Raw genomic sequence first — 17,222 nt, 5'->3', positions numbered from 1 at the left:
TACTGCAGAGTAATGTGGAGATTATTATCTGGGCACTATTGTAGTGATGTTGATTTGAGGAGTCTATCCAAACCTCAATGAGAAATGTCACAGCAATGCTCCTGACAATCAGCCAGGAGGTGCAGGTGGCTCTGAATTGCCCACTGGAGGAGGCTGACTTAGCTTGCAGCTCACTCTTCCCTAGAAGACCTTAGTCCTTTCCATTGACTAAAGAGAGACTAGTCTCAACAAACTAAATGCTGCTTAATTTAATCATTAGACTAAATATGAATGCCCATATACTCCCTCTATGCCTTTTATCCTTCAACTCATTTAGATAGTAAAATCTTTAGAGCAGATTCTGTCTCTAAGCTGTCCTGTAAGCACATATGGCTGCTCATATATGGATACTGTTCTTATCAGCAAGAATTGAAACAGGGATTTTCTGAGTACAGAACAGAGGCGCTTAATATCAAAACAGAAGTAGTACTATCCTTTGCTCGAGGGCATCAAGATGTTTCTATCAAGGCAAGGACAGACTACCTGCCTACTGTGTCAACATACTGGTATTTCTCCAGTGCTTGAATAGATAGTAATTACTAGGTAGTAATCAGGTTCTGGACATCAATTGGTTCACCCACCAAAACTGCCTCATCCTTTTCAAATAAAAATATTCTCATCTCTCTTGCCTCTGAATATGTAAGAGTTGGCCACAGTAGAAGGTTGTGGAAGTGAGTCAGGACCGGGGAGCACTATCTGGGATGCTAGACTCTATCTCTAGCCACTGCAGAGATCCTAGAAGCTACAGACAGAAATCTCAGTGCATGAAGAAAATAAGTTTGACGTGTGGGTCAACTAAACAGGAACAGAAGTGGGGCAGTGGACAGGTGACTAAAGTGATTTAGAACAGCTGTCTCTATAGAGCAACACATAGCACAACAGTTGCAGTTCCACAGCACAATTACTCTTTATGACCTGCTCACTAATAGTATTCTTATAAACCAGCAAAAAGCAGAATAATGTGCAACACTAATCACCACCTGATTTTCCACTGTGAGAAACAAGAGTGAGTAAGAATGCATAATCTTTCTTTTTTGCTCATACTTCCCTCTCTCCTGAAAATTGCATAGTAGCAGCAGAGCTGAATAGCTGCAACAAAGCTTTCCATTGCTGTCAGAAGTGCTTGGATAATGGTGCTGTATTAGGACAGGGCTGAAAGCCCATGATGTCACTGCTACTGCTTCTGCACCTTCTGTCCTTCAATAATTCCATGGGGACAGTAATGCCACAACTATTGCAGTCTTGTAAGTATTAAATCATCAGCATAATACTCAAATGATAAAAAGATGCTTAAGAACTCCTCAGAAGGGATTTTTAATTTTAGGCTCAAATCTCAACCCACTATGAAACAGAATCAAATATCCTTTCAGTGCTGTGGCCAAAACAGAGACTCCAATGGGCAAAAGCAATGCCTTTGCCCATTTGCAGACTAAGCTACTGTTTCTCAACAACAACAAAGATGAAGAAAAAAGGAAGAAAGGTAAGTGGTTAAAATATTTTACTATACATCCCTTCTTTAGTTTATCATTGCAGTTCTATAAGTTTCTCTAAGTTCTTCTGTACTCCCAAAGCTCTCAGGAAAATGATGTTTCTGTTATATTTCTGGTCCAATCAGAATAAGCAAAAGCAGAAATCTTACATGAAAACATGTTCATGTTTGCCCATGGAGTCTCAACATGACACATATCCCCAGAGGTAAATCTATAACACGTTTAAACACACATTTTTGCATCCAAAGTTAAGTGACTGAGAGTCTCAGACTTCTCAGACATAGATTATTCAGATCAAGGTGTTTGAATCCAATGGGAAAACCTGATCCATGAGGTATATTGCATGACTCAGAAATTATCACCAAGACTGGCAATAAGCCTGCTAACATGAAGACATACCTGTACCAAGAACTTGCATTTACTTCATTTACCTCACCAGAGGAAAAAATTATACAGAACTTCTCGTCATACTTTCAGTTCTGAGAATTTCCCCTTAGTATTTGGGAGTGGATCTCTTAATGACAAGGGCCTTAAGATTTGATTCTTCACAAATGCTGAGCCTCTAAAATCCTGTGAAATTTGGCAGGGGCTGACTAGGCTCAGTACCTCTGCAAAGTAGAAAAACATCTTAATAAACTCCTAATGGACCACTGAAAATCATAGTTTCAGCAATCAGGATGACAGAACTGGCTCTTTTCAAACCCTTACAACACAGAAATAATTGACAACATTTGAAAACTATAAAAAGAGGTGCAAGAAAGAGAAATAGATTTGTATTTTAGCCCCATTTGAGGAAATTGGACAAAAGGGCTTTGCTTGGAAGGGCAAAGCAGAAAAACACCTCACTCAAAATTAAGAAGAATATTTCCTTACGACGCATCAAAATTTACCTGAAACAGAAAAGTATGTTTTACATTTCTGTTTCCCATAGTGAGTGGCACTCATGCAGAGGAACACTTTGCCACAGTCCACCCCACATACTCACACTTTGCAATTTGGTAGAAAACATTCTCCAGCCCTTTGGCTCCCTAAACAAATTTCAGAGCCCAAGTTCCTCTGTCCTGTTTTCAGACAGTTCCCTTGTCAGAGTCACTCTTTGTGCAGTGGTGAAATACACTGATTTCCTCAAGTTTACCTAAACTCAGCTCAAAAAATATCAGACTGGATTCATGGTAAAGCAAAGCAAAAGATCTTGTAGAGATTAAAGTCCTTTTTTTTTTGTCACTATAAAATGAACATCAGATGCAATTCCAATAATATTAGCTTAAAATGGATTTCATATCTATTTGCTTAATTACTCCTACTTAAAATTCTCAGAGAGGTTCCAGCTGCTTCAGTTGAGGGTTTGGCTTTAAAGCAATATCATGTCTTTCACGTGCTGCTCTTGGTTTCCACAACCTATGTATTTAGATATGGCTGCTACAGTTCACTACAGTCAAGTCTGGACTAACAGGCTTTTAAGGATTTTACCTGAAATCAAGGCATTTGAGTACTTAATCACAGAAACTGCTTTCTGAATTCATGCCTAGTTAGGAGTGACTGAATATCAGCTATGCCAATATCACTGATGCTTTTTCCAATAGCTGGGTTTAATAAACATTTTCTGTACCTTCTTAGCATACCTGCCTGTCAGGTGCCCCATATCTGCTCTAGGCTGTTTGTATTATGAGGGATTATCCACATTTCCATATGAATTATTAGAAAAGACATTGGTTCCATATGTATTTTGTGAAATTTCCAATTTTGGGAGGTGTTAAATATTTCTGTAGGTATTCCAAATGATATATTTTATTAAGGATATTTTGGAATATTTTTACAAGTGTACTTTTCTTATTACATCAAGCCTGATCTTAGTTATCACTGGGTTTCCAGAACCGTATTTTTGCAACCAGATGCAAGTGGCAGAAACAAATGTTTTAAATACAGTCTATTATGTGGATTTCAGCCCTAGAAAGTAATACTGAAGTTAGGATTATCTGATTTGCTGCACTTGTCAGAGACACAGAATAGTAGTATCTGCTAGGACCTGGCAGAGGCTGAGTCCCCTCAGTCTCCATTCTTGGGTTTGTAGCATTTAAGGCACAAAGCTTCAGCTGCACAGCATCAGCTGTTTTCATCCGAGTCAAAAAACTTCAAGGAAGCAGAGCACATGGTTGTTTGCTGTGCTGATTAGTGGTGGTCTATGGTACAGTCCACACTTTGCAAAAATTACTTGCTTCCTATACAGCACAACATACATGGATAGCCCAGTGCTACTGTCAAGAACCTGTTTGCATTCAAGTCCTTTTTCACACAGCTCTGCCAAAGAACATAATCTTCGCCTTTGCTACTTTCCACAAAGCACCGTGAACAAACCTCCAAACCCTTCATGGGTAGAAAACAATAACACAACAAACAAAAAACAATCATATTGCTTTGGAGATGCATTTAGGCTGCTTAGCACATGATCTGAGAACAGACTACAAAATCTCCAGCTGCACCACGAGATGGTGCTCAGTTTCCTCTGTAAGAGGCACATGGTGTACCACCATGAGTCAAGAAAGTTTGCTTGAGCTGGGTACCGACATTCCCAGCCTAAGCACACACAGACAGTTGGGTTTATAAATGATTCTCTCTATGAAGCCCTGCTTGATACAGCATTCTCTGAAAAATACTGCTGTGCTCCTGAAAGAGTCACCCAGCCACAGTGACAAACTGCAGAAAATCCCACTGAGTGAGTCTGCAGAGCTGAAAACTTGAAATCTACTGCACTCACAGCAAAAAAAAAGTTAATATGCTTGAAATTAACCCAACTGTGATCAGTGAGAGAAATACTATAAACTTTTATTACAATGAGAACTGATCAATTTTATTGGCGCTGCTTTCAATGGCAATGATAATTTAGGAAGCAAGTTTTCCTTAGTCTAAAATTATCCTAAGTAGAAAAATATAAAAATATAATAAATTGGAAGTAACAAACTTTCATTCTTTCCAGTATAACAAAACATGGAACTAAATGAGGCTAGTTTTCTGTCCATCAGAAAAAAAAAACAACAGTGATATTACCCACACTTGTGGCATCATTATTTTGGCAATTTTAGGACTATGATCAGTATTTTCATTAGAGAACACAATGCTATGGCAGAATAGGCAATGATAACAATGTAATTGTGGTGTATGCAATTAAAGTTACAGCATAATGGTAACTACCAGTGTATGATTTGGCCAACTGGGTACTGACCTCTAAAAATCTCAGTGTCTACAAATATGCTTATTCTGTCATGTATTAAAGTTCAGTCACAGTTGCTACATGATGTTTGATGTCATCTTCCACAGTAGAATTGGCTACATTTTAGCAGCAATGGATATTTAATCTGTAACAGCCCTTATAAACAAAACTCATGGCTTCATTCACTATCCTACTGAACAAACTCACCTTACCAGCCTACAAGGAAAAAGAAAGCCAACAAACCTCTCACATTTCTATAGCTCTTTCAAGGGGTGTCTTTGCAATTAAAACATTTTTTTATTATTTCTGCCTTTAAAAAAGAATGATGGAATTCCAGCAACATTTGAACTAGGCAATTTTGCACTTGCACAAAATGTGCAAACCCACTTTGTTCAAATTAGAACCTCTGCCATTATAAACTCTACAAGATGCATGCATCTTTGCACATGCCAATTGGAATGCAGGGAATCCATTCACACCTAGAACCCATCATATACATGCAAATGGACTTGGGTTTTGGGACAATGAAATATCAAACATATAACATCTTTCCCCAACTCAGCTAAGAAAGGCCTGTGTTTTTGCATTTGGTAAATACTGTCCTTCATCTCAAAGCTAGGAGCTAAACTCCAAGAATTCACGAGGAACACCACACTAGATGGAAGATCAAAACTTTCTTTAAATTCTTGAATGCTGTAAGAGAATTTTTCACTAGCAATTCCAAAGAAGCCAACAGCTTGGTGAAGGTAGCAACAGCTTGCAACTTGAAAGATGTCATGTGAGTCAAAAGCAATACCAGCTACATGTCTTCTTTCCCCTACCAGTTCAAAACAGTGGGCTGAATAATTTCAAGTAAGATTCCCCTACAAAGAAAAAGAGAACAGAAAACACACTAATCCAAATTATGTCAGCATGCTAACAGTTTATTAATACACAATTAAACCCTTACCTGAACTTACTCTCACATTAACAGTTAATTAGCATAATAACTTTCTGTTTTGTTTCAAGCTTGCTAGTGATTCTGTATTCCTATTTCATGAGCAAACAAAAATAATAAGATATTCTTGGATGATTGAAACTCTACCTGCTGATTTGACTTCCATTTCATGGTCAGGCCTGTATACTGTGAAGTTCACCAAGAGAAAGAAGTTATTTTTCCATAATGAAGTGTGTACACATGACTGTTTAATACAGCAACCAGTGACACAAATCAAAAACATATTTAACTGAGAAAATTACTTGAGAACTTGTCTCAGGCTTTCTAACTTTTCACATTCAGAATGAAAATGTTCATCATATTCTACTAGCTAGGAATTAGTTTATGATGATATAATGAACCTTCACCACTGATCAGACATATCTTTGGCACCTTGGCCAGGTTCCTTCTGGCATCAGAATCAGCTTTTCTTGAAAAGAGTAGAAGATAAGACATTAGAAAAGAAGATATTACTTCTGAAAGGTTTGCTAAGAGCAAGTTTCCAGAGAAGCCGCAGCAATGCAAGCTTGCCATCATATACCAGTGTGCACCAGCTTGACCAAGTGAGACCCTCTCTGGGAGAAAAAGGGTTCTTGTTCCCTCTGACTCATTCTGTCTTTGCACTAACAGTAAATACATCTAAAGGGATTTTTTCAGAGGTAGACCACAAACCTGTAGCTCTCTTTTTCCCAGATCACTTCAGAGCAGCCAATATTCAAGCACAGAAGCACCAAATGATATTTTTAAGTGAACTTCTTACTCATGTGTGTAATTGCAGTTCTTTGCTCTCCGAGAGAAACTTTCTAGGAGCGGTGCCTTTTGTCAGACAAACCAGCCTTGCAGTGCAAAACATAGGCAATGTGATGGGTCATAGTGGCAGGACAGTAGCAGTCACTGATGAAATACGTGGGTGGTATAAGGACTGTTAAGTATGGAAAACAGCTCCCTGCTGTGGAGAGGCAATTTTTCTCTGTCATTATCAACCCTCTCACTATTCATTCATGGAAACAGTATCCAATATTTAAGTGCTAATGCAGGCACTATTTGATTTTAAGATAGTCAACAGCCTGACACGTCTTAATCCTGGAAACAACATATTTCATACTGCTACACAGCTCCCCGATACTACCAGTCACACATCAAGTTCCTTCAAACTCAGTGTCTTGTGTAGAAAAAGAAAATCAATGAAATGGAAAAAGAAATTACCAAATACTTGAGCCCTGGACACCACAGATGACACTGTTTCAGGCTACCTTTAGCCCTCTATTTCTCTGTTAAGACAGCAAAAATCTTGCCTTTTTAAGCCTCTTTAAGCCCTTGGAGAAGCTCCAAGGACTGTACGTGCTGTGAAGAAGATGAAGATGAGGAAGAAGGGGTACCAAAGACCCCAAACCCAACTCCCAAAGGGGCATGTCGGGGGGCAGAACTGGGAGTGGATAGATCTGGAATTGGATGGACCTTATTACAAAATCATAGAACCACTGTCTGGAGTGCATGCATCATGTGTATTCCCTGGGCCTAAAGCCTGATTAAAGGACCCGTTCTTCTTATCTTATATACAAAATTGGCCCGGAGTCTTCTTCTCCACGTTCTCTTTAGGTAACATGTCATGATGTCCGCAAGCTTTATTGGCTATAGTTCCTTCCTGAGTGTACTGGATCTAGCTGGCAGGGAGTTAATTTTCTTCATAGCAACCTGCATGGTGCCATGTTTTGGATTTGTGAGCAAAACAGTGTTGATAACACACAGGCTGGGGGAGAGTGAGAGAGCAGCTGTGTGGTGCTTAACAACCTACAGGGGTTAATTCAAAACACTAAGGAAAGTGCAAGTGATGACAGCTGCTCTGAAAAGAACACAAATCAATTTATACATGAAAAGTGGTCGAAATAACAAACTGAGAAGTTTACACATTTTTCTATCAAAGCCTCTTTTTTTCCAGGCATCCTGGCTGAGATCCTGCAAACACTGCAACAGAAAAGGAAGCAAGATATCCTGTTTTCTCCAGACATGAGAAAGGAAGCTCATAATACAATAACTGGTAAATAAGAAGAAACATTGCTGACCAGCAGCTAGTCAATTCAATGTATCATTAAACAATACCCAACACCCCAAGACTTCTTCCTAGATTACTCCAAGCTTCACCCACAGTATCTTTCTCCTCTGGAAAACAAAACCAAAAAAAACCCTACCCCAAACTTTTCATATTCCATAATATTTGTTATAGCATCCAGGATCCCAATATTTAATTAGCATTTCTAACATTAAGTAATGGGCATCTAGCTCAGTGACTGACAGGATGATTGGTAAGGTTTGTTTTGACTGTTCTCTTCAAAACAGTTCTCATTTTTAGTTATGATCCCATGGAAGGGGTGAGAGGCTACAGGAATTGAAAGTTATATATATAAAAATGTACAGCACACACAAAGTCAACCTTTTAAGAAGTGGCAAGGAGTCAAGAAAAGTTGCTGGAGTAGGAATGATAGCCAGTAAACCAGCAGAGCTCTTTTCCAAAAACAGGTCATTGATTCCTGACAGATGAGTGCTGAGTTTCCAAGGTTAGTTTTCTTTCCTGTTAGGTCCCACCACACCAGTTTAGGTAAAAATAGCACAGAATGCATTCTGCCAAGTTCTGTTCTCAACACTGTCATTTCTCCATACTGATGACCTTAGAAGACCTGCTGAAGTCTCTCCCTGAGCACTGAAACTGAAGACTCAGACTAGAGACTTCAGAAGGATGGGACAGTATTAGCCGGAAGATGAAGGCTAACAGCTGTTAACTAAGAGTTAGGCATAGCTGAAGCTATGGACTTGCATTTGTAGCCCAGATTTATGGCCCCTGATGAAATATTCTGGGATGCAAGGGCCTTGCAATATAGTAGCAAATGCTCTGTTGGGGTGGGTAGACCAATGGAAAAAGACCAATTGGCATCACAGAGGTAAACCCATCTCAGCTGTTGAATTGTGGCAAGACATGGCTGCCTGGGTAGAGAAGTTGGCTATAAAAGTACTTCATGTAGATGCACACGTACCCAAGAGTCGGGTTACCAAAGAACATCGCAACAACAGACAGGTGGACTGTACTGCCAGGATTAAAGTGTCTCGTGGATCTGGACTGACAACACAAGGGTAAATTATTTCTGACTCCATGGGCCCATGATGCCTCAGGTCAGCAGGGAAGAGATGCAACATTCAGATGGGCTCGTGATTGTGGGGTGGACTTAACCATGGACACTATCCCCCAGGGTATCCATAACTGCAAAACATGCTGCAATCAAGCAAAAACCAGCAGGTAAAGCTCCTGTGGTATGGGGGATGATGGTCAAAATATAAATATGGGGAGGCCTGGCAGATTGATTGCATCACACTCCTGCAAACCTGCCAAGGCGAGCGCTACGTACTCACAATCAGTGGAAACAACTACTGGATGGCTGGAGATGCACCCTCTGCCTCATGCCACAGCCCAGAACACCATCTTAGGCCTTGAAAAGCAAGTCCTGTGGCGACATGGCACCCCAGAAAGAATTGAGTTGGACAATAGGACTCATTTCAAAAGTAGCCCCATAGACACCTGGGCCAGGGAGCACGGTATTGAGTGGATATATCATATTCCCTATCATGCACCAGCTCTGGGAAAATCAAATGGTGCAATGGACTGTTAAAAACCACATTGAAAGCAGTGGGTAGTGGGACCTCCAAACATTAGGATCTACATTTAGCAAAGGCCACCTGGTTAGTTGACACTAAAGGCTCTACCAATTGAGCTGGCCCTGCTCAATCAGAACCTCTGTGTACCATAGAAGGGGATAAAGTCCCCGTGGTGCATACAAGAAGTGTGTTAGGGAAGATAGTTGGGATTAGTTCTACCTCAAGCAAAGGCAAACCTACCTGCGGGACTGTTTTTGCTCAAGGACCTGGGTGCACTTGGTGGGTAATCAGAAGGACAGGAAAACACGATGTTTATCTGAAGGGGATTTGATTTTTGGGTGAGAACAGTCTGTAATGTTGAATTGTACAATATTGGTTGCTGACTGACACTGTCACTGTATGCCATAACTATCATGAACACTGAGTATGGACTGCTGCAGATATACCAGTTGTGAGCTCCTGCCAACAGCACATCAGATCTCCTGCCCTATAAGACATCTAGGATGGATAGAACCCACAGTCATGGATCAAATGAACTCAATAGACATCTTGGAGGGACAGACTATGACTGTGGAAATGATATCTGTGCTTGTGCATATATGTATATAGTTGGAAGGTGTAGGATTTGGGCATGATGTAGATGGTGGAGAATAAGGGGTGGATAATGTCCTGGTTTTGACCAAATACAGAGTTAATTTCTCATAGTAACCATGATGGGGTGCAGCCTGGAGCTGTGTGGGTGTGGCCAAGACCCCAATGTTATTCAATATTATCTTACATCATTGTCAGGGGTGGGGGAAAGGAACTTTCCCTTCCAGAAAGAAAGAGCATTCGTTTCCAGTCACGGGGAAAGTGTGGTGGGTGGAGGGTCTGTCCACCACTGTTTTTCATTGTCCCAGCCCTGGTGAATATTTTGTGTGTAAATCACCCTCTCTGTACATTTTTGTTATTAATATTGTTCCTGTTACTGTTCAATTTTTTATTTCATTGCTGTTTCCAGTAAATTGTTCTTATCTCAACCCATGATCTCTGTCTTTTTTCTCCCACCAAAGTGGGGCTGGGGACCGGCTCCCACTTTTTAGTGGGAGTATTAAATTGGGAGTATTAAATTGGGAGTATTAAATTAAATCCGAAACCACAACATTAAGTCAAGAGGGTTTTTTTTCCCACTGGAGACTTAGAATGGATTTGAATCAAACAAGTCTCAGAGAAAAGACCTCACTTTGTAGTAGCTGCCACAGGGAAGAGGAATTTGCTGTATTATGTAATAAAGCTCATCTGCACAGCCACAAAGGAGCTCAGAGAGAAAACAACTGGAGGGGGAGCCCAAATAACCTGGATATAACCTTCCTGGGTTATATCCAGGTCCATCAGCCCATCAGAGGCATATATTCACATGTCCAGAGGAGGATAGGGGCACACTGGCAGGTGGGAACACAAATTCTGAGCAATGAACACCTTGTCCAGGTCTGTCCCAGCGCTGTCCCAGCAGAGCCATTAGTTCCAGTGTCCAAGCATGATACTCACCACCACAAGACATCTGGAGGAGCTCTTGAGATCACCTTTTGGATTAAGGGGGTTGCTGCATAGGGTATAACATATGATATATAGGGGGAAAGCAGACTTACTAAGGGATGTTTAGGGAAGAAACCAAAGGCACAAAACGGGAGGAGTTTAGGTGATTTTGCAAAGAGCAAGAGTGGGAAGGTGGAGCGGTAAGGGGATAAAAAGGGCTGGTCATGTGTAAATAATTGCTGGTCAGTATGTTTTCTTGGCTGTGCCCTGTGCCTGATCAGTGCAGCCTGTCCTGTCTTATTCAATTCCTTTCTCTATCTTTCCTGGGTGAGGGCCCTCTCTTATTGGTGCATGAGAGTGTGTGGGGCTGAGAGTGCCACAACCGGAGTCAGATCACGGGTCAGTAGGCCCAGATGTTCATGCTGCCAGAGACTGGAAAGAGTATGTGTGGGGTCTGTGAGTAAGTGTGCGATCAGTAGCAACGGGCCTTGCCAGCAATACATCTGCAGCCTTGCTACTGACTGAATCTGGGAACAAGCAGAGGCAGTAGCCTCATCTCTCTCAGGCTGTTGGATCCAGAATGGTAGGATTTTCCTCTAACAGAATTCTTAGTTTACCATCTGACAAAATACCTGGGAAGACTGCTGTTCTACCACCTGACACAAGGAAAAGTCTTCCAAAGACAGGCTAGCTCCCTTCCTTTCTCCTGCATTCAAGTACAGCAGCAGCACGAGGCCAGAGCAGCACGCTTGAGTCTGAGACTATTCAAAGGTGAGACGATTCTCACAGCCAGGCTGTACAGATGTTACAGACACCAGCTTTGCTTTCACCACTACAATATGACATACTAATGACTTGTCACTTCTCAGGATGCATAAGTATTAATTTCTTCATTATTATGTTTAAATGGAGTTAGGAGATACTAGAGTCACAAATATGATGTGTATGTTTAATCATACCACTTCACTTTCAAAATAATGTTTTCATGTTAGAGTACTATTAAGCTTTTATTAAAATGACAGCAATATCACTAGGAATCAGATAAGTGCACTTGGTTTTACAACATTTTGATTAGATTAGAATTAGCATGGCTTCCTATTTACTTGTGATGATACAGAAAAAAGAAAACTTTAAACCTCTCCCAGAAAGTTACACATCATAGATTCATATTTTACGCTGTTACAGGGGCACTAACTAAAATGAAATATTAACATTGCATTGAATAAAGCACTAAATACATCAAGCATGGCAACTGAGATGGGAAAATCAATCTCATATTGTAGCTGTCTTCTATTTTAAAAGACCAGTCTAAAGTTACTAGATTTGAAACAACATGTTAACTGTGGGACCTCACAGAGACACAGGATTATCTGTGTAGTAATGATTGGAATGTAATTTTTCATTCTCTTCCATTTGTGCCTTTAGCAACAGGTAGGAGAAGAGGATCAGGATTTTCTGAGGCATCAAAAGTGACAGCAAAATAGGTGATGGCTTGTCTGGCATGCTTTAGTGAGAAGATAAGGCCTCATTATGAAATAACAAGTGATAAGACAGAAGTATTCACTGTCCCAAGCAACTACTTTTGAAAGATCAAACCTCACAAAGAGCTAGTGTCAAAGTATGTGACTGTAACTATTGACATGCCACATAAAAGGCTTGTGAGAAGGAGAGAGAACTAGGCCAAGAAAAATAATACATGTAGTATCCCAGAAAGAATAGAGTGAAAACACCTCCAAAAGCTAACAAATCTGTAGCACATACAGCTCTGTCCTCCACACTTAATATTGGGTAGAATGCTGAAAACCATCCCCATCTGACCTTTTATAAAGTGGGATCACTGGAAAGGGAATAAGGAAATTAAGGACTAGATACCTTTGAAAAAATGAAGAAAAATCAGAGCACTAGATACAACACAAACTATAAAACTATCACAATTTTAACTTTCTTTAGAGTGAACCACGCATTTTAAGAAAAACTTTACAGGAGATGGATGACTTTATTTAGGAAATCCTATTTAAAACCCAAACTATATGTAGGTAAATATATAAAGGTATTTAGACTATACCTATTTTCCCCATAACTCCAACCAACAAAATTGTGCTATCCATTATGTTTGCATTGTGTTGAAGAATCATTCAATGCACCTTCAGTTTCTTTGGAGATCCTGGTCCTGCTTTTACTTGTGCTGATTTCACACTCAAAGGAAAAGATAGTTACTAAAAAGTTACATATGTGTGAGCAACAGCACTGTTGTGTCCTTCTAAATTCAAACTCTGTCGGTGTGGAGAAACAGATAAGATCAGTTCAGGAATCTTCAAAAGTGAAAGGAAAGGATGAGATGAGTATTAAAATAAATACAGAGACAGTAAAAAAAGTTCCAATACTAGGAAAGTATGAAAGTCTGCCATTTCAGAATTGTGAAATACAATAGTGACAAGACAGAGAGAGAGGGTAAGATGAAATGATGGAAAACAGTATTTTGCATCAGATATATGACAACCAGATATATGACAATCAGATATATGTAGACAATAACACTCAATGCTTTCAATGAAAATTAAGAGCAAGTATATCGAAAATTAAAGGCTTACCTGGGACAGTATGTTAGACTCCTCTCAAATAGCATGAGCTTCAGTGCTTGAAGTGGTAGGCTCTTAACCTACATGTTCCATGAAACCCCGAAAGTACAGCTCTGTTTACCTTTAAAACCATGCAGCAGGTCCCTTCTGTTCAGTTAGCAGTGGTGACTGTTTGACCTGAACCTCTTTAAATGATTGGGAATCCCTTTTGTCTAGTTACTTTAAAACACTTCTGCTCATTTCAACAGACCCTGGCAGACTCATGTTTGTGGATAACTCCCTCTGCACAAGTAAATGTCAGTGTGCCTGCAGGAGTGGTTACAGTGATATTAGGTCTGCTTCTGCCCAACCATATTTTATTCATGCAAGGGTAAAGTTTTTCAACAATCCTCAGTAGGTTCCATTCTAGAAAGCAGGACAGCTGACCTGAGTAATTGCAACAGGCAGCAAAACCACAAGGTGTTGGAGGGACTAGAAGTAGGGTTACTCATTTTCAGCAAAGTATGATAAAAATAAATTAGGAAGATCCAAAGTGCTTTAACTAAATAAATAAATAAACAAAAACCTTCAGAGGAAGACTATTGAAAAATGCAACAGGCTCAACTATTAGAAATGCATGGTAGCAAAATGATTCAAGATGTTTTCATGCTTATGAGGAAACCAACAAAAGCATTGAATTCAGACTATCTTCCCAATGCTCTGATTATAGGATTCTCTTTTCCCTCTTTTTTTTTTTGAATGTTTCTTTCAATCAGCGCTAGATTTTTATTTCATGAAAACCAGACCATTGCTACTTGCTACTCAAGCTGATTTCCCACCTGAAGACAGTCTTCCATAGCTCAGCTTTTAACAGCCAGCTGTCATGAAAAGTTGAAGATGTTAACAAAAACATCAGATTGTTGTCCAGTACCAGAGGAACTGATATGGATCCTCAGATGACACACATCAAGAAGAAGTGTGGTGCAAGTGTTTTGATAGAGTTACAGGTGGCTGAGCAGCAAAAGCATATGAACTCTCAGGAAGCAAAAGATCCTATTTTTATGTAAATGTCCTCAGCATTACTGGGTAAAATCTGGCAATCTCAGCTACTAGATTCAAGACACTTTTTCCTATTGCACAGTCTATCTTGAAATATAATGTGAAAACTTCAAAGAGCAAAAGGAATGCAACAAGACCTGTCAAGACTTGAGTCATACACTGGTTGATCCCACTTATAGCAGTTTAATCCCACACAACAACTAAGTACCATGTAGCTGCTTGCTTACACCTCTCCTCCCCTCAGTGATATGAAGAGGAAAATCAGAAAAAGGTAAACCCCATGGATTGAGATAATAGTTTAATAATTTAAATAAAGTAAATGATCATAAGCTCCTGTGGCACATCAGGGCTTGCCCCTTGCAATAGGCTGCTAGGGACCACTTCCCCAGACCAAAAAACTAATTGCTTGCACTTACTGAAAAGTAGGGGTCTCAATCATCTGGCATTGACAAGGAGGGGAATCTGAGTCTATTGTCTGATTATGTGTGCATTTTTTTTCCTATTTGCAACCATGGATAACCTTTTAAATTCTACAAATACTATACACGTAGGAAAAAAACCCAAAGAAATGCTGTCTGCTGTCTAACACTACAAATCTATTCTTAGACCCAAACTATGGCAAATCTGTTTAGAAAGTGCTTTAGAATAAGGTTCTCAGTGCTGCTACAATTGGCTTTACTACTTGAAAGCTCTGTGTTTCTTTTGGGCGTGCAACACACTTCTGCTAGCTTGGATGCAGCTCAATGATGAGGGAAAAGGCCACAGCCTCTAGAAAACACACGGACCATCCTTGCTTTTTAATCCCTCATAGCATTTCCACAGTGATGTTTAATCTTCCATAAATACTTACACATAAAACTGAGGATCCGCCAGTTCAGGAATCTGGTCACAAGTAAGACAAGCCTCAAAGCACACTTTAGAGATAAACAGCTCCACTCTCTGGGAAGTGCTTTTTACTTTGAGGCCTACATCAACTTTGATCAGCTCTTTGAAGCAGAGCAGAAAAGATTTAGCTTGCTCAGTCAGTCTAGAATGGGATATGATCTTTCACTATTATTTTTCACAAAGATTTTATAATCCTTCCCCCTACTTCTATAGACTGAAAGGAATTTTCAGGGACCCAAAGATTCAGATGGAATTTATTATAGAAACCTAGGAGTAGCAAATTATATATATATATATATAAATATAATATACTCAAAATGTAAGATCTAATTTTCCCTTATTCTATACCCAAATAAAATTACTTTGAACAAATATCAGGTTAAGTTGTTGCCATTCTGTAATAAAGTGAGAGTTTGAAGATTGCTTTGTTTTGTTTTGTTTTTAAATATGCATGCCTTTTTGTAGTGGAGAAGTGCATACAGTACCTGTTGTTATTCTTATGTGGTTCTTTAAAAGTTTTCATAAAGACAACAGGTTACCAGTGAAATATAATATCAGCTCATCAGGTTCCGCAGGTGCTCTTCTGCAAAGCTATGAAATAACAGTTCATCCCCTCCTCGGAGAAACCTAATACAAAATTTTCACATACAATCATCTTAAGGTCTTCCCTCCTCCCCCTCCAGCTTCATATTCCACCCAACCCTTCAATTTCAGAAGATATTTTTTTTTAAAGAAAAGAAAAAGAAAAAGAAAAGAAAAACAGCTTATAAAACAGCAAAGAAAATAAAGTTATTTTAATATATATAGAAAGAGAACAAAATGAAACTTGAGGGAAAACTTACTGGCGTTACAGTTTATCCTGATACAGTCTAGATGGGGAAAAATAAATGAAAGATGAAATTGCATCCTTCAAGGTAACAGCTGCAGACATCCAAAAACAATCAGTCCACCCTTCCGGGGACAGACACACGCAAAGAGATGTGGCCATTTTATACTTATATACAGTCTGCACAAGTTCAGGAGTGGGTGTATATGTACAGTATATTCTATGTAAATATCTGTTACATAAATATATATATAGACATATATATATACATATGTATAGAGAAATATACCAATATACATATATATCCACATGTTGACACAGAAAGTTCTTTCCTTTTTATAGAAACCTACATATCTAAGAGTATCTTCCACTCCAGACCATGTACTGATGTGAATTACAATAAAAAAATTTATAATTAAGGTATAAAAATCTCCATCAAAACACAAGTCATACTCCAGTGTCATTTTGCTTTTTAGAAACCTTTAGCAATTTCTCTAAGAAGCTTGAAGCTCAAAATCAACCTTTACACTTGGTTTCTTTTGAATTAATTCGTATTGTTATTGCATAAATACACCATCTGTCAACACAGAATACCTGTAAAATCAGCCTATGAGATTTGTTGGTGCAATATTTAACCCTTTCCAGCTCTCCCAAAGACAGACCCTCTTCTCATTCCCCCAGTGGCCAGCCCAGAACATTTTTTATGTGCACAGACACATTTGACACTGTCCGCTCAGGTGAGGAAAGGGTTAATATACTGCCCAGTTGTGTCCTATCATAAAATGGCCACTTGCAAACAGCTAACCGCACGAACGCCCAGCCCAGATTTCAGCTAGTTCTGGAGGTCGGCAATACGTTTTTTTGGGCTTGGCAGGGAGAACAGGGATTTCTTTCAAAGGTCCCCAGACCTGCCAGTTCCTCAGAGCCCAATCTCATCTTGCTGTCTGAACGCTAAGACTGAATGGAGTGTTTGTAACGTTCAGGGAGAAGATGAAATGGGCAGTGAAGTGGCAGATCTGGG

The 17,222-nt window shown here is 39.5% G+C and overlaps 1 protein-coding gene across 24 annotated transcripts in view; it reads right to left on the bottom strand.

Annotated features, from left to right (window-relative positions):
• The window catches only part of NRXN3 (neurexin 3), a 1,019,488-nt gene that overhangs the window by 633,380 nt on the left and 368,886 nt on the right, over positions 1-17,222 (bottom strand). For 22 of the 24 annotated variants that reach the window (XM_027672731.1, XM_027672716.1, XM_027672707.1 and 19 more), the window contains one exon: positions 16,218-16,244. The exons of the other annotated variants lie outside the window; for them this stretch is intronic. In XM_027672731.1, coding sequence (XP_027528532.1) covers positions 16,218-16,244 — 27 coding nt within the window. The remainder of the gene's footprint in view (positions 1-16,217; positions 16,245-17,222) is intronic. 24 annotated transcript variants of the gene reach the window in all.

Source organism: Neopelma chrysocephalum, unplaced genomic scaffold (assembly GCF_003984885.1).
Source record: "Neopelma chrysocephalum unplaced genomic scaffold, ASM398488v2 Primary Assembly neopelma1_24, whole genome shotgun sequence".
NCBI classification, from domain to species: domain Eukaryota; kingdom Metazoa; phylum Chordata; class Aves; order Passeriformes; family Pipridae; genus Neopelma; species Neopelma chrysocephalum.
This window is presented reverse-complemented; position numbering and strand designations above follow the sequence as displayed.